General features: G+C 40.4%; 1 protein-coding gene across 3 annotated transcripts in view; it reads left to right on the top strand.

Moving 5' to 3' along the window:
* CBX5 (chromobox 5) overlaps positions 1-16,463 on the top strand; it is a 37,911-nt gene extending 21,448 nt beyond the window's left edge. For all 3 annotated transcript variants that reach the window (XM_006095791.3, XM_006095793.3, XM_006095792.3), the window contains exons 3-5: positions 1,810-1,996; positions 5,454-5,554; positions 8,535-16,463. In XM_006095791.3, coding sequence (XP_006095853.1) covers positions 1,810-1,996; positions 5,454-5,554; positions 8,535-8,685 — 439 coding nt within the window. In that variant the 3' untranslated portion in view covers positions 8,686-16,463. The remainder of the gene's footprint in view (positions 1-1,809; positions 1,997-5,453; positions 5,555-8,534) is intronic.
* The last annotated feature ends 1,468 nt before the right edge of the window (positions 16,464-17,931 follow it).

The following is a 17,931-nucleotide window of genomic DNA, read 5'->3' as shown; positions in this document are numbered from 1 at the left end:
TTCCATGCTGTGAACAGAGACTCTCCTACCCCTACATCTAGTGTTGTCATGCCTCTTGATTTTGGTACCTTAATTTCTTCTGGGATAGTAAACTATATGGTCTATGGGTATGGGGAAGGCTATTGTGTACAGAATCTTTTTTGGCTGAAAAGGGGCTATGAACGAGTGCCTTTTCTAGTTCTAGCTCAAATGATTTAAAAGTAAATTTTGTCTCATTCTTTTTTTTTTAAATTAGAAATACCCATGACTTTGTCATTAATAGCAGCCGCAGATATTTCTGTGTTATGTTAAAGTTGTTGCAAATATCTTTTTTAAAATATATATTTTTTATTTATTTCAGAGAGGAAGGGAGAAGGAGAGAGAGATAGAAACATCAGTGATGGGAAAGAATCATTGATTAGCTACCTCCTAAACACCCCACACTGGGGATCGAGCCCAAAACCTAGGCATGGGCCCTGACTGAGAATTGAAACATGACCTCCTGGTTCATAGGTCGACACTCAACTATCCAGCCACACCAGTTGGCCTGCAGAAAGTTGTTTTAAGTCTAGAGTAAATATCTCAAATTTTTTCATCATTCTGCTTCTTACCTGAATCAAGTTATGTCATGTGTTCAAACCATTCCTACCTAAAAATACCTTATTTTAAAAACAGTAAAATATCTAAAATGGATAGGACATAAAATAATGTTCCCAAGTCAATGAAAGTATTGTAGGAACTGCTTCTCTGATATGTTTACAGATGTATCTTAATATAAACTAGTCCTTTCTATATAACCCAATAGGACTCCCTTGATCCAAGTTTAATTAGACCCAATTATTTAGTTTGGGTTTATTTATTTATTTTGCTTATTAATATAATAATATATTTTTGAATGATTAGTAACAGTAGACTTGAATCCAGACCATTAAATTAATGCACTCCAATTCCTACTTCTGAGTCTTCTTATGATTGAAACTGCCTTTTTTTTTGAATAACGATTTCCAATCCTCCAATAATTTTGTTGACATTTCTTCAAGATATAAGTAACATATTTAACTGGGGGGGGGGGTGTATGATTTATTAGATTGTCCTCTCACAATTTGCATAGATGATTGTATGTGTGAAATCACATTATTTTGCCACTTATAGAGTTCATATTTGAGTTTTTAACACCTTTATTGAGGTATCTACAGTCTGTAAAAGTCATTCATTGAAAATAAATGATTCATGAATTTTTTATTAAGTAAATTTATAAAGCTGTGTAACCACACTTCAGTTTTAGAAAATTTTCATAACCTCTCCGAATTTCCTTGAGCCCATATCTAGTTAATTCCAAGACCCAGACGCCAGCATCAGGGAACCACTGATCTGCTTTCTTTCAAAGGTCTCAAGTTGTCTTTCCTAGACATTTCATATAAATGGAATCAGACAATATATACTTTTGCGTCTGGTTTCTTTCACTTAGATAATGTTTTTGATGTTTTGTTCTTCCATGTTGTAGCGTGTACTAATTAGTATTGAGTTCCTTTTTGCTGTTGGATAGAAGTTCATTGTATAGATATACCAGATTTTGTTTATCCATTCACCAGTTCATGGACATTTGAATTGTTTTTAACTTTTGGCTATTAAAATGCTGTTATAAATAATTGTGTACAAGTTTTTTTGTGGATATATAATTTTTTTCATTTTTTCTTGGATAGATTCCTAGGATTAAATTTGTTCCTTTAAGTGTAGGGTCTCTTTCCCTTTTGTCTATTTGTCCTTTTTAAACTAAGGCATTAGATTTCTCCCCTCTCCCCCCTAATTCTTTTCTCTGTTCTTGTCCAGGGAGCACAATACTTGGGAACCTGAGAAAAATTTGGATTGCCCTGAGCTAATTTCTGAGTTTATGAAAAAATATAAGAAGATGAAGGAGGGTGAAAATAACAAACCCAGGGAGAAGTCAGAAACTAATAAGAGGAAATCCAGTTTCTCGAACAGTACTGATGATATCAAATCCAAAAAAAAGAGAGAGGTAAGTTTTCTTTCCCCCTTTTCCCACAAACTATTCTTTTGCCTCCCCGTGCTTCCCCCCCCCCCCCCCCCCCCCCCAAAAAAGAGCCTCATTTTGTTTATTTCTGTTCTAAGGATGGCCTTCAAGGTAAAATAGTTGAACAAAAGAGCTTCCAGGGAGGTATGTTGATTAACTATAGCGCCCCCTCCTGGCTGAATGAGAAATGTAATATATGTACACTGAATTATATTAAGGTGGCAAAATTAAATCCCTGTAAAACATTCGGCCACTGTCTGTCTTCTCCAAACAAGGCTAAGCTGTCTTAAAGAGGAATGGTTTTTGGTGAATTTTAAGGATAGAAAAGGGCTTTAAAACATTTACTGTTTTACTTTCTTTTTTCTTTTGTTCCAAAGATAGTCCCTTATTTTCGATCCTTTATATTCTTTCATTTTTTTCATTGAGATGAAATTCACATGTATACAATTAACCATTTTAAAGTGTATAGTTCATTGACATGTATATTCTCTTTAGATCTTATTTTTATGTACTTTACATAAGAAAGTAATTTCATCCTTTTTTTTTTAAATTGAATGATGAGATAGAATCATTGATCGGCTGAACAAGGACACGTTCATTTTTTTTAGAGAGAGAGAAAGGAGAAGCGGGGAAGGAGAGAGAGAAAGAGAGACATCAATATGAGAGAGAAACATTGACTGGCTGCGCCTTGACTAGGGCCAGGGATCAAACCCGAAATGTAGTTATGTGCCCCAACTGGGAACTGAACCCACAACCTTTTGTTGCACGATATGATGCTCCAGCCAACTGAGCCACACTTGCCAGGGCTTCATCTCTTTTTGAAATCTTTTTATTGTTCAGTTTGGAAAGTCTGTTTATAAAATTTTGGTTTTATTCAGCTGCTTTAGACCTCAAGTTACCAGCATGAGCAGCGTTATTGCCTCTTTTTTCATCTATATCTTTCCATCAGTGCACACACAGATACATATACATATACACCCCCTTCAAGCTTCCACTCCTTTCCTTTATTTCAAGGTCATGAAGCGTTTTGTGGTGAAGGATGTATCATACCCTTAAAGTTTAATAAAATAAAAGTGTAAGTCTGCTTCTGAATCTTCTAGCATCACTGTCATAAGCATCCCTGTTTATCTTCATTCTACTTGGATACCTGTCTTTCTAGAGCATTAGTTCTCAGCTCTGGCTGTACATTAGAACCACGGGGGTGTGGGGAGTGTGCTTTTAAAAACCTCCAGAGCCAAAAATGTACCCCAGACCAGTTAAATTCAATTTCTGTGGGTTGGATCTGGTCTCCATAGAGAAAATGGGAGACCAGCTTTCCCAAAAGAATTGATATAAGAGTGAAAGATTGGAGGCTGCAAGTGAAAAAGGACTCTGGGTTTGTGGCTGTCTCCTTGTTTCCCTCATTGATTTTATTTTTACCTTATTTTTAAAACTTCTCTATTCTGGTGAGGTGTGTATATCATTGTGATAAACTATATCATTATAATAAACTGCTGATAAAGAATTTGAGAATGCCTTTCTCTAAGGAGCTAAGATTTGGTTTTTTCTTTTTTAAATTTATTGGGGTAACCTTGGTTAATATATACGTTTCAGGTGTACACTTAAAATACCTTCTTTTTTTTTTATTAGTCCTTTGTATTCTGCCTTTTGTCATTTGACATTCTCCAGCTAAGTAAAGAGACCGAAAACAACACAGCGTAAGACTTTAACTAGCCATTTGTGACATACAGTGTTTATATCCTCAACCTAAGGTTTCTGTCTTTTTAAAAAGGAACAGTCTGGCTTAGAGCTACTGGCCAAAGCAGAGTTTTGTTCCTAGGCCAGGTTCTGATGCTGCCGACCTTGAAAACAGTCCCCACTCGTCCCTCATATTGTAATGTTCATCTGGGGCCCCGACAGCATTCTCAACAGCGCTGGTGGCTGTCATCTAGGCAGCTAGGAAGATAGGTGATGTAAGTTTTAAAGGTACAGGAGGGGATTGCCTTTCTTTCTTTTGACCACTGCAGAAGAAATTTGTCAGTTGGCATTATGCCTGATTTAAGATTACTGCCTGTGTGATGATTTTTGCATTTTCCTCGCCTCGTCACCTATTCAGCAGCTTGAACATTTTTCTTCCCCTCCCTCCTTATGTGGCAAACTGTTTTCAGCTGCCAGCTATGATTTACAACTCAGTTCATGTGCCAGCATTCCAGCTGTGAGCATCTGTGTGCACATCTGGGAACCTCCTCCCCTTAAGAGCTCCCCAAAAGGGCTATGTTTTTCAGTCAGTGTCTCCCTTGATCCATGCATGGAATTTCCTTCCCAGTGTGGGTTCTGGTATCTTTGGAGACCGCCTGGACCCTGAATGTTTGTATGTCTCAGAAGAGAGCAAGGGAGGTGAATATCAGATCAAAGAGATTTTATGAAAATCAGACATCAGATGTGAGTTCATTTGTGCAGTCTTTATCTTCCATAATAAGGTTTTTAAAATCACCTGCTTTGTGCCCTGTCTGGTGTGACTTAGTTGGTTGGAACATCATTCTGCACACCAAAAAGTGTCAGGTTCGATTCCCAGTCAGGGCACATACCCAGGTTTTGGGTTTGATCCCAGTCGGGGTGCATGCAGGAGGCAACCAATTGATGTTTCTCCCTCTCCCCCTTCTCTCTGAAACAAACAAAGAACAAAATTAAAAATTACCTGCTTTGCATAAAATTTTGTTCTCACCAGTGCCATCAGACCTGAATCAGACCCTGTACTCCTTACCTCAATTGCATTCTGGCCAAATTTGAATACTCTCCTAGAGAATAATCAGCTTGTTTGTTTTTAATCACTTCCAGTTCTGTTCTCTAATGCTAATGACTCACCCACATTAGGAGCGGATAGGCACAGACCAGGGCCTCTTCTCCAAGAGCATGGGTATGCATTGTGTGAACTCTGAAAGAAATTTGTTGTTTTATGGTACTTCCTTGAATCATTTGTACCTCTGTTCTTTCATAAATATGGATGACTTTGTGAAAAGAAGTATTAAAAATATTGGTCAGTGTTAAGGTAAACTAAAAGTCTAAAAAAGTAAAGATTGAGAGATGTGGTATACTTGAAGTTTATAATATAAAAAAGGGTCTAGTTTGGGTAAACATGGACTTGTTTATCATCTCAGAAGCAATTGATATCATTAAGGAGATTGGATTAGAGGAGTTCCTGGGTGATGACTCCGGGATATTAAAGAGTTTTAGGGGCTACTCCTAATCTTGAAGGAATACTGGAGGGACAACTGCATCTTCTTGCAAAAATATCTTTTGGCATCACTGTCACTGGGTGATGCAGTATTGTATTTCTTAAATTTTAAGAATTTTATTACAAAAATGGTATCTGGTGATACTAAATTAGGTTGTGCTTTGCTAAGCTGAGAAATAGGTTTTAACTTTTACCCAGCTGTAACTTTTCTTCATCTTCTGTTTATAGCAAAGCAATGATATTGCTCGGGGCTTTGAGAGAGGACTGGAACCAGAAAAGATCATTGGGGCGACAGATTCCTGTGGCGATTTAATGTTCCTAATGAAATGGTGAGAGCGATTGGATATTACTCTACAATTGTGGGGTTTCTTTTGCCAGTGGCTTGAATTTGTATGGAAGATAGGGAGGGAAGACTGAGTATTTCCCAACCAAATATTTTGATTGTCAAGGACCTTTATTTGACACCAACTATCTGTATTAAATGAGAATTATGGTTTGGAATGAATTAAAGAATTCAAGACATTCTCAAGTTTTGGTATTAAGCCAAATTATATTAGCCCAGATACCAGAAAAGGGTAGATTTGAGGTGGGAAACATATAAACATGACCTAACCACTTTTTTTTTTTTACACAGTTCTGAATCATTTACCGTTAGACCAGTGGTTCTCAACCTTCTGGCCCTTTAAATACAGTTCCTCATGTTGTGACCCAACCATAAAATTATTTTCATTGCTACTTCATAACTGTAATGTTGCTACTGTTATGAATCGTCATGTAAATATCTGTATGCAGGGTGGTCTTAGGCGACCCCTGTGAAAGGGTTGTTCGACCGCCAAAGGGGTCGCGACCCACAGGTTGAGAACCACTGCCTTAGACCATGAGCCTGTGGCCATAGGATAGGAGCGAGTGGGCTTTCTGCCATCACTGAGGACCAAGACCACTGAATAATGTCTAAAAGAGAAAAATAATCTGAACAAAAAGCATTAAGGATAATACTGGCCAAAGCACAAGAATTTCATCTGGTGGAGGGAATGGCTCTTAGAGGAAAGTGTAGTTACTTCCCCTCAATTTGGTTTCTAAAAGACAGGGTGTTTTATGGTCTGGCCCCCAGTACCTTCTCTATCCAAGTGCTCTGAGCTTATGATTTAGGTTTGGTCTCTAAATAGAGGGTTCATGCTCTAGTGCCACTTAGGAAGCTAATTATCTTAAAAGTATAATCCAAAGGTGTAACATTTTATTTGATCCTGGGGTGGGGCCAGCCTGCCTGCCAGGGATGATCCCCTACGAAGTTCCTGGGTTCTTCTTTTCTCTGAGCAGCAATTTGGCCATTTTTGTTGTTGTTGTTGTTAATCCTCACCCAGGGATATTTTCTTCATTGATTTTTAGAAGGGAGGGGGAGAGACAGAGAGAGAGAAAAACATCCATGTGAGAGAGATCTATTGATTGGTTGCCTCCTGCTCTCACCCCAAACAGCACTGGGGATCAAGCCTGCCCTTGACCAGAATTGAACCCGTGACCTTTCAGTCTGAGGGCCAATGCTCTGACCACTGAGAAAAACCAGCTAGGGCTATTTGATCAAAATTTTGCTGGTAAATTACCCAAAAACCTATTTTTTGGAGAGTCACTATACTCTTTCAGAAGTAAGGAGCTGTGTTGACTGCTTTTCCCATTCCATCATGTGTGCTACTTATGATTTATAGTCACATATTAACTAGCTCTTTGCACCACTGTCCAAATTTGAGTATCTTCTCTAAGCCATGAATTTTCCCCTCCTTTTCTCACTCATAATACTTACCTTTATGAATTAAACATTTCCGTTTTCTAGACAAGGACGTAGTTGTCTTTACTCACATCTCAGTGGAATTTTGATTAAAAATTTTTTTCCTTGATTTGGAATCCTGGTTAAGAAACTTGCTGTATTTTTTGTTATATATTATAGTAGAGCCTATGTAACTTGGATAATTGAACTTTGCAGTTAATTCCTACATTTCATTTTAGTACTAGATTTTACATTTTTCCTACTCTCCTCCCTTTTATAAGTACTGTTGCTGACTTAAATTTCTGTTCTCTTATTGTTCCAACCCACAGTTCTGGCTAAAAGGATAAAGAATGTTTAAAAGGACACCAGATGAGGAGGGTTAGGACGCTTTCACTTGATCCAGAAACTGGATTGATCACTTTATGCATAATCAGTAGGAGTGAATGTAGGTTTGATTGTGTGTTCGTGCACATGCTCACACATACAAATAAAAATTATGGGAACAGAATTTATATAATTTTCAGCCTTTTGATTAAACCTGCTATTTCCCAACTAAATTCTAGCTGTGAAGATTGCTGTTTTTGTCTGATGTAGTAGTTAAGTGATATTCACTAATGCAATAGTTAGTAATACAGTCATCCTCCCTTATCTGTGGTGGATACATTCCAACCTCTCCCCCCTTCTTGCCCACTGGATGCCTGAAAACTGCAAATAGTATGGAACCCTATATGTACAATGTTTTTTTCCTATACATACATACCTGTGATAGAGTTACATTTATAAATTAGGCACCATAAGAGGTTAACCACCAATAATCTATGATAAAATAGAACAGTTTACTGTAATCAGATTTATGTGCTCTCTCTCTTTCTAAGATATTTTTATTGATTTCAGAGAGGAAAGGAGAAGGAGAGAGAGTTAGAAACATTAATGATGAGAGAGAATCATTGATTGGCTGCCTCCTGCACACATTCCCTCTCTCCCCCTCAACTGGGAACTGAGCCCGGAACCCGGGCATGTGCCCTGACTGTGAATCGAACCATGACCTCCTGATTCATAGGTCGATGCTCAACCACTTAGCCACACTGGCCGGGCTCAAGATACCTTTATGTATAGCGTGGATACACTGGACAAAGGGATGATTTTAAATCCCAGGCAGGCTGGCACGAAATTTCATCATGCTACTCAGAATGGCACACAATTTAAAACTTAGGAATTATTTATTTCTGTAATTTTCCATTTAATATTTTGTGGACCACTGTTGACCTTGGGTAACCAACTGCAGAAAGTGAAACCACAAATAAGAGGTGGACTATCATCATTTTATTAATTTACTTAAGTTTCTCCTTGAAAATACTGAATTAGACCCCAATAAATTTAATAAAAATTTTAAAAAGAAATTGTTGAACTGGTAGGGTTCTTCTCACTTTGAAATCAGGATGAAGAGGAAATCAAGTTAACTGAATACAGCAAATACAGGAACCTATATTTGGACAGACTCAATCTTACTTCCTCTTCTCTTAAGTCTCCTTCCTGTTCTTTCTCCCCAGGAAAGACACAGATGAAGCAGACCTGGTTCTTGCAAAAGAAGCTAATGTAAAATGTCCACAGATTGTGATAGCATTTTATGAAGAGAGACTGACGTGGCATGCATATCCTGAGGATGCGGAAAACAAAGAGAAAGAAACAGCAAAGAGCTAAAGAAGGGGGTGGTCTCTGTCATTTCTCTTTGTACATAATACATTCACCTCCCTGCCTCCTCTCCCTCCTACCTACCCCCTTCTATCCTAAACACATTCATACAAAAATGTGCTTATCACTGTGCTCCACAGGAGAAATGTTGGTATTGGTTTTCTTGTAACATAACGGATGGTCTGATTCATGATTAGTGTCTCTCTGTGAAGACCAGGCATTTGCATACTGTGTGTAAAATTCCCACAATTTTTTCCTTTGCCCTGATCTCTTTCTTCTGCTCCCCTGTGACCTCAAGATGAGTTTTAACTTTTTAATCACCTGAGAGTCTTGATCTTTTCAGGGTTGGTCACTTTTAGATTGGGGGATTTTGTTACAATGATGGTAAAATTGGTTCTTAAAACATGTTGATGACCAGCTAGCCTTTGCTTGAGATCTTGGGATGGAAAAGATGTTACCCGTCTTTTTAAATAGCCAATAGCAACTGCCTACCTGTTGGGGCTTTCCCAACCTCATTCAGCTCTACCCAGGAGAATACAGGGTTTCTGGTGTGGTCTTCTGGGCCACCCTCTGTTGTTCATCTTCACCCATCCTCCCAGAGTAGCTCCATCCTTGGAGGACTTGAAATTTTACATTCACATTTGTCAAGGCACTCCTTTTAGCCCCAGGACTTGTGGCTTTGTTTCTTAGCAATCCCCGATTCTGCTTCTGTAAGTTGGTGTAGTCTGTCATAAAATGACAAGATTAATAACTGTGGAGCTTTTTAGCTATTAGGACATGAAGCTGATGGGGTAGGATACAGTTGTCTTTATTATTACATATGGTATATATGTATTGTTTCCTTCCGTTCCTCACGTTTGGACTATATATTTATGTAGGTGTGAGTGACTGCCTGGTGCTTGCTTGTGCCAAGGTGCTAGGCACCCTCCAACCCTGCCAACTTCTGTGGCCTCCCAAAGCATTCCTGTTAACCAAAGAGGCTTCGAACCTGACCCTCACTTCTCAGTGGACACCAGTTTCCCCTCTATGCCATTATTTTCAGTGAGGAATTCTTGGAGGGGAGCCATTGGCAACACTATCAGTTTTAAATATTCATAGTGTTTATAGTCATAAATGTCCTGCTTTGTTGACTCCTGGATTTGCCAAGAGTCCCCAGTGCTCTTCCTTTTTCCACCCTAAAACTCTGTATCTTCTTTTTAAAAATGTGTTTCCATGGAAGACTATAGCCTCAGAAGATGACAGGCCCTGGCATTAGCATGTTGACACAACCGTTTTCCTTTTAGCTTCCTCCTGTTTTGCCATTATATTGAGAGTTTGTTTTTCTGATAACCTGTCTATCTGCTAAGAAATGCCCTACTTCTCTTTATTCTTTTTTTCTTTTGGGGGAGGGTGTGGCTAAAAATTCAAAACTAAAAGTAAGGAAATAGTAGGGTTTTGAGCATCCTTGTCCTAGCCCAAAGCTGAGGGAATAAGAATAAATGCTTGAAATAGCCTTAACTCGAGTTCACCAGTCATCAAGGTTGTTTTTGTTGTTGCTTTGATTTTTAAAACATAGCTGGCAGGAGTATTCAACCATTTCTAGGTTATTTTGAGTAATGAGGGGAATGAATAGATTGCTTCTAGTCCACAGATGAACTGAGCTGAATAATATGCAAATCATATACCCATTCATAGCATTTGTTAACATTGCTTCCCTGCTTAGCTGCTGATTGAATTCTGTGTGCTTCTATAAATTATGTCAAAAATTATACTGCACAGTTGAAAAGACAGCTGTTGATGCAGTGACATGACAGACTGGAACAATGAAGATTTTGGTTTAAGTCATCCAGGAAAATCCTTCTGAATGGTAATGTGATTAGGTAAGAACTTACCCATATCTCAAGTAGGTAGGGGTTTTATCTCCATCTTCCTTTACTCTCTGAAGGAATTAAAGGCCTAGATCAAGTGCTAGGTAATTGACAGTTGTTACTACTAATCTGATGGGCATTCACAAGAAAGGGTGGTCAGGAAATTGATTTGTCATACAGATAATCAGGGATATCAATTAGGGTAGATAAGCATAGGACTAGAGTGGGCCAGAGCCCCTGAGGAAGTGATCTGGTTCTCAGTTTGCAGGTGGAGAAAATGACTGCTTAACCATGTAGCCGTTTATCAAAATCTGATTTTCTTTGAACAACCCCAGTATTATACATTCATTACCTTACTTTTTGCTCACCTTTTTCTGTCCACAGTTTATTGAATCAAGGTCTTAATACTGAGTGCCACCAAAACAACTTTTGTTCTCTCCCTCTCCTGCCTGTCCACAGCTGCTTCTATAGGAATGTAGGGAGCCAGAAGCCAGTACTGCTTTCAGCCCTCAGCAGAAAGGAAACCAGGTGCCCTCCTAGGCCTCAAGCTTTTCTTAATGTTGAGAAGCTGTCCTGGCCCTTGGAGAATTGCAACCTCAAACAGAAACTTGTTTTCATGGGGTTTTCTCTTAGAAGAGTTAATAGCCATGGGCTAAGCACTCAAACATCTAGGTCTTAGATGCTCAGTATGTTTTTGCTGTGTTGAGTTCTTTGAAAACATTTTTCTAATAATTTCTTTAGTGATCAGCATTCAAGGATCTCTCTTTCACAGAATGGAGTAAAGCTTTGCCCAGCAGTCTACCAAGGTCAATGTAGCCACTTTTCTGAGCTCTGGGCAGGACTGATACCCTCACATTAAGATCAACTGTTAGAAACATCAGCCCTGATGGAAGCATCCATTTTTAACCTGGAGAGAGGCAGGCAGTTTTTGTCTGCTCAGGGGAGCATTTGGACCTGTGGTGCTCTCGAACACGAAAGTCTGGATGGTCCTTGGCTGTCCCCCCAGCCATATCTGTGTGTTACCTTCTGTTTTTTCATGAAAGGTTGGTCTGTTCCCATAGCCTGGGCAGTTATTCTTAACTTTTTGTTCCTGTTCTGTAGCCACCCTGGCGTCCATTTACTTTCAATTTACTAGATCACATCATAGGGCCTTGGAGGAGGTGCTTGGGATTTTCTTCCTGTGATTTTTTTGGATCTGTGTTTAGGCCAGCTCACCTAACATACAGAGGGATCTGTTTTGGGTTGGAGAGTGATTGTCTTTGCCCTTAGGATCTGACATTACAGGCCTAAAATGACATGAGAGCCCCAGGAAGGGTTATGTCATTAGATTTAAAATGTAGAAATTGTTTCTCACAAATTAGGTCAAAGGAAAAGCTTATTTTGCACCCATGACTCCATTCTTTAGGTTTAGATTTTTAGGCTAAAAATTATAGTGTTGAGGTCTGTACCTTTGTAATCAGACCACCAAGCAAGCATACCTGTAGCAAAGCAGAAAAAGGAAAGGTCTGGACCCAGTATTCCAATTTCATGTTGGCTTTTCCACTAATTGTAAAAGTTATGTTTTCAAAAACAGACTTTACCAAGCCATGCATCCAAGAGCATATGCTAAGAATTGGGTACCTCTACCCAATTAATAGTGGCAGATTTGTATTCAGCCATCCATATCCAGCTACACTAGTGTATATCAACATTCATTCAACATTTTTTGGCCCAGGGGATACAAAGTTCAAAAAGATGCACTTCCTGACTTCAAAGAACTGTCATACTGGTGTGGGGTAAACTGACTATTAATAGTTCAGTGTAATAAATGCTTTAAGTGGATACACATTTCTGATTTGGAGGCAGAGACAGCTGTTGATACAGTTTGTGGCCCTAAAGTAGGAGGCTAACAATTGGTTGACATGTGGAAAAGACCTATGACCTTGGATGAACTGAGTTAACTGGTCATAGATAGACCACAAGGGCTTGTTTTATTCCAGATAATAAAAAGAACTGAAGGTTAGTTAGAAATACTGCTATTACTGAGAACAACAGGTGAGTGGGGATTGAGAACCCCAGATTTTGATCCCTAATATAGGCTCTTTGCCAAAGTAATTAATGGTATAGTTAATTCTTATTGTGGAGAATACTAACTGTGTTGCTGATCCAATTATGTGTTGCTATGTTATTGTGGGTTCTGTAACATTTATTCCTCATGGACATTTTATCAGTTTCTCACGCCTTCTTCATGTTCTCTTTTCTTTTGGAGGAATAAACATGAGGCTGGCTTTAAGCCTAAAACAGGGACATATTTGACAGTGACAGGAGATTTACTATAAAGAAGGCTTGGGCACATCTGTTGACACCTGGGCATCTACTCTGGGCAGTGTAGTTTTATTCAGCACTGCAATGGTGATTTCTAAGCAGAGACTTGTCTCAATTATGTGGAAACCCATGAACATACATATCCTGGAATTTTCTATTTAATCAGTTTGGGTGAGGCCTAGCCTTACTGAGTAACAGTCTGACCTTGAGAAATTTTTTAGTTCTGACCACAAAAAAAAGATAGTTTTTTCTGCCTGACAATTGAGAATTGGCTACTATTTAGAAGTCAGAATTCCCAAGAATTAGAATAACTCCTGGAAAATTGAAGTGTGAAGGTTTTTGGGATAGTTTCATAAAAACAATTTTAGTTTCTTTTTGCTTGCGCTGGATTTCTTAAATTTTAAACTACCTCATCTTGTCTTTCTAGAGTTACTTCGACTTGTCATTGCCTCTAACATGCTTGACTTTGGCTGTTTTTAAGATGGATTTCTTCCTATTCATTGGCAGCATGTTCTCTCGCCTTTTCATCCCAATCCTCATTTCACTTAACATACTGCTTCTCAGAGAAATGTTTTAAAATCTTGGTTTATGTGAAGAAAGTGATTCTCCAAATGCTATTTGTCTCAGATCAGTAGGAGAAGGAGTTAAAATAGGGGGGGTGTGGGGTGGATGGGCTGGGGGGAGGCGGGACAGAACTGCACTGGAGGCAGCCTACAAGGGAAGAGCCATTAATTAAGACAATTTCAAAGTCAACTGATTGTGATCATTAATGTCACAATAGATCAAAACCTAATTATCACAGCCTAGGTAAGAGCCATCAGTATTAATCAGAAAGTCTAATAGGAAACTATTATCAAGAAATTAGGTCAAATTGAATGCAATGAACTTTTAATCTTGCCATTCTGTGTTTTTGTGTGTGTGATGTCCCCTGGCATTGGCAGGTGTGACCCTCACAGTTGATCCGGGCCCCAGTGGCCAGTTTGTCACACTTTGAGGAGTTCCAAACACAGACTGAATCTGAACTGTCATTGCCACTGTTCATTGGTCTTGAACTTCATCATTTGGACTTGGTGTGATCAGCAATCAATGAGAAAAGGTTTATATTTAGGTCTTGGAATGGTTGGTCCTTCCCGGAAGTAGAGTATCCCTGAATATATACTGTGTGTGTTGATACATTCTTTGAGCTTCTGATGTATGTAGGGTCTTGCCGCTCTGGCCACTGCAAGGAGGTATGGGTTTAGTATTTGATTCTAAGCCAAGGCAGGCTGTGGATTTAGTCTAACGCCCCACTCCCCACTAGTTTTAGGAAGAGGGTCATAATTTCTACCAGAATCCACTGTAAATCCAACCGAGCGGGGGAAAGTGTTTTTTGCTTACTTTTTGTTAAAGTGTTACTGGCAGGAGGAAAGAATATTATAAGAGTCTTATGACTAGTTATAGAGAATACTTTATCCCCTCTCTCTGAAATGAAAAGTAGGGGGGTCACCATTTATATCCTTAATCTTGAGCTGTTTATAAAGATGCCGCAATTCCAGAAGTTGAGCTGAGTCTAGAAAGGTTGGTAAGATTCTGCCTTCTAGAATTGTCTTCTAGAAGCTGCAGGAGGGAGGTTGGTGGTGCTGGAGTTCCTTTGCTCCTAGTTTAGCCTGTAGAGATGTGGCTGCTGTCACCATTGTTGTTAGCCTTTCCCCACCAACCTTGCAGCTCAGAGCACTACCAAGACCACTGCTGGGGGGATGGTTCTAATCTTTCTGGTTGAGTGTGGTCTTGCTTCATTCTGGATTTTAGGAATTTGGATTACTCAGTGCAGAACTTTGGGAAATCAGTGTGACTTAGTCCTTCACCTTATTGTTTTAAATGTAATTTTATTTTCAGAACATCTATTAACATATGGCTTTCAGAAGCAGTTTGTTTCTCCAAGGTTCCTCACATATGCTAGATACATAATAGCCCTCAGTTAATACGTGTGGGTTGCTTGAGTTGATCTAGTTTGCAGAGCGATGTGTACTTAACTGGCTTCCTTTGGCTCCCAAGTGCACTCTAAGAAATCAGATGCTCAGGGGAGTGGAATAAGAATTGAGTGGATGCTGACTATGTGTGCCAACCTCCTCAACTGATTCATAATGGCTGACCTTGGGCAAGTCACTCCTTTCAATGCCTCAGTTCCCCATCTGTCAAATGGGGGTAATAATACTGACCTACCTCACAGGGGTGTTGTGAGGCATTGTAAATCAAAAAAGTTGATAGAATACTTTAGGGTCCTCAATGGAGGATGCTTTGAGCCTAAGTCCAGGCCTGACATAGGCTTTAGTCCTCACTGAGCTGTCCCATGGTTGGAGCTCAGAAAGTTTTCTGCCCCCCACCCCTCATCAAAGCTGCTAGTTCAGATGTTGACGGTGTTTTTGTGAATGTTGAAGTCTTAATAGTCCAGACTTAGGATGTTTAGGGGGAAGGCACTTAGTATTTTCTGTATCTCGCATCCACAGAGAGGCTGTTTTAGACCCAAGAGCATTGGATTCAGGGATCACCAGGCAGGGGAGCTACTGCTTGTTTCTCTCTGCAGGTTGGGAATTAAGGTCCCATGCCCCAGGGACTTGGAACAGACTCGAGCTGTCTCAGAAGCAAAGTAAAGACATTGGGTTTGATTTATATTGTTGCTTATCACTCCCCAAACTGACCCCCAGACAACTGGGACACTGCAGCCCTTCATGGTACCTGTACCCAAGCCTCCACCTCCCCACAGAAACCACCTGGTTTGAAAAACAACCACTTCCTCCACCCCATGCCCCCCCAAAAGAGCCACACTAGGAAATTTTTTCTAGAGGCATGTTTAATACTCGGAATTGGGCATTGCTATGCTTTAAAGCTTCATCCAGTTCACTGCGTTCAGCATCAGTGTCCACAGTGAACCCGACTGACTTTTTCCTGTAGTTTGGGAGAATTTTGGACACTTTCTGTTTGCCCAGGTGTGGGCTCAAGAGCCTTACTCTCCATCTCAGTTTAGGGGCTCACCCAGCTCCTCTTCCCAACAGGGCTCTTTCTCCTTTCCCCCTCCCTGGCCCTAGATGTGTAACCCATGAAAAAGCACAAGGTCCTGGCCTCCTGCTGCAGTCACATTCCGGTTCTCCGTGTTTTGTGGACTCTGCTCCTCTGTTCACCCAGCACTGGCGGCAACAGATGTTCTGTGGAGTTCTGGAGGATGAAGAGCACTGTCTGACATCCTGCCGAGTAGCCAGGAGTTGACTCACCCATGGCCCACAGCCTTCCCACAGATGGGATCTAAGAGACTCAAGAGGCTGGGTTTCTCAGCACCATACCATCCTGAGTAGCAAATCAAATCACACTTTATAGCCAGATTTCTGAATGGAAAATTGAATTCTCTCTGGACTTTTTGGTTTGTGGGGGAGTATTGGTTGTGTTCCTTGGTTCTATTTCAGCCAAACATGTCTGCTTTTGATTTTTAATTTTTTTTTTTAGAATAAGTGATATATATATATATATGTTCACCTTTTAAATGTAAATGTTCCAAAGTAGGCAATTTATGTGTTTCCACAACTGACATCCAATGCAGACCTCATTCTCTCCCCCTCTTCTACCCTCCTGTTTTCCCTCTTTTCATACTCTTGTATTGATTCTTGTATTGATTCTAATAAAATGGTTGCTTTTCAAATATGGATCCTGAGTGGTGGTTTGAAGAGCTGGGTCTTACACCCCTTCCGTAATTTGGGTCCTGCGATGTCAGCCAGTAGTCACACATGTCTTTCTGAAAGAGCAGCGCGTTTTGGAGAACAAGGGCGTTTTTCTAAGGATTGTTGGTCTCTGACTTTCTGCAAATAGCCACAGGGTGGCGCAAGTTTGAGGGAATAAGAATGTATGTATCCTGTTCCTTACTCTGTTCACTTAACCAATTCAGGTTGTATGCCTTCCTGGTGTCCTTGCTTGTCTCTGCTCCCAATGGCTCAAAGAATAAACATTACCCTCCAGGAATCCAGGGACTCCTAAAAGAGTCAGCCCCTGGTTAGAATTTGTGGGGAACCATATTGACAATCTAAATCAGGTTTGAAAATCCCAAAATGTGTGTTTGTAAATATAACTTTATTATCTTTCTGATTTACTTCATAAATACCAAAGAAACTGTTCTCTGAGGACCAAGTGATTGTAGATCAGGAGTATGGTGGGGGTGGGGGCAAGTGGAAGTTGGATTAGAGGGGGAAAGAGTATGTAGATAATCAAGAATTTACTGGGTAATATAAGCCTGGTGCAGTTGTGACGAATGGAGATGGGCAGAAACTCGCAGAAGACAAAAGTGAGCAAGACAGGGGTCTCGGAACCCAGACATCCTCCCACTGAGATGTGACTCCGAAGGGCTGAGCCCTCCTGTTTCCACCATCTCTTATCTAATTCTCCCTTCTTGCTGCTGAGTTATAGGGTCTCCTCGGTCTAATCTCGTAAAGTCTTATGAAGACATCTGTAGACTGGCTGGTTTAATGGTCCATGAACCCATAAACATGGGATAGGAGAGCCATTTGGTCCACTTGAGAGCCAGACCTTCTGGACATTATTTATTCCCTAACTCTGAAGCCTGGGACTGCTTGCCCCCTTCCCTTTCAATCTCTTTCCCGTTCTCTCACGCCACTTTGTCTCTGTCTAGGGCCCATCCGAGACACCAGGGTTTTGACACCCGCACTGCCACTCCTAAACAACGCTGTCTTGGTTTTTGTTTCCCTCCAGTATGTCGGGGTCTGCCTGCATGGCACTCATTCAGATGAGCTCTTCTTCATCACTCGTAACTCTTCTCCCAGGAATCTTGCCACTCGGAGCTCTGGAGAAGCCCAGAGCTGGGCAGTGCTGCCTCCCCTTTTGTCTCCACTAAAGGGCTGCAGAGCCAGGGAAATCGATGCAGCACTGACAGCTGGGGAAAATGGAGGCTCACTGTGTGGGAGCCTGTGCTTAGCGGGATCACTGAGCACACAGCTTGGAATCGCCTGAGAGTAAGCAGCCCCCAGGCAGCCTCTGCCTTTGTGAGGAAGTGTGAGCTGGGGGAGAGCCTAGTGTTGGCTGCTGCATGTGAGTGTGTGCAGAGGGCGCAGTTCAGCCTGTGGAC

The sequence above is a fragment of the Myotis lucifugus genome, unplaced genomic scaffold (genome assembly GCF_000147115.1).
Source record: "Myotis lucifugus unplaced genomic scaffold, Myoluc2.0 scaffold_160, whole genome shotgun sequence".
Lineage (NCBI taxonomy): Eukaryota > Metazoa > Chordata > Mammalia > Chiroptera > Vespertilionidae > Myotis > Myotis lucifugus.
Note: the sequence above shows the minus strand (reverse complement) of the source record. Positions and strands in the feature narration are given on the sequence as shown.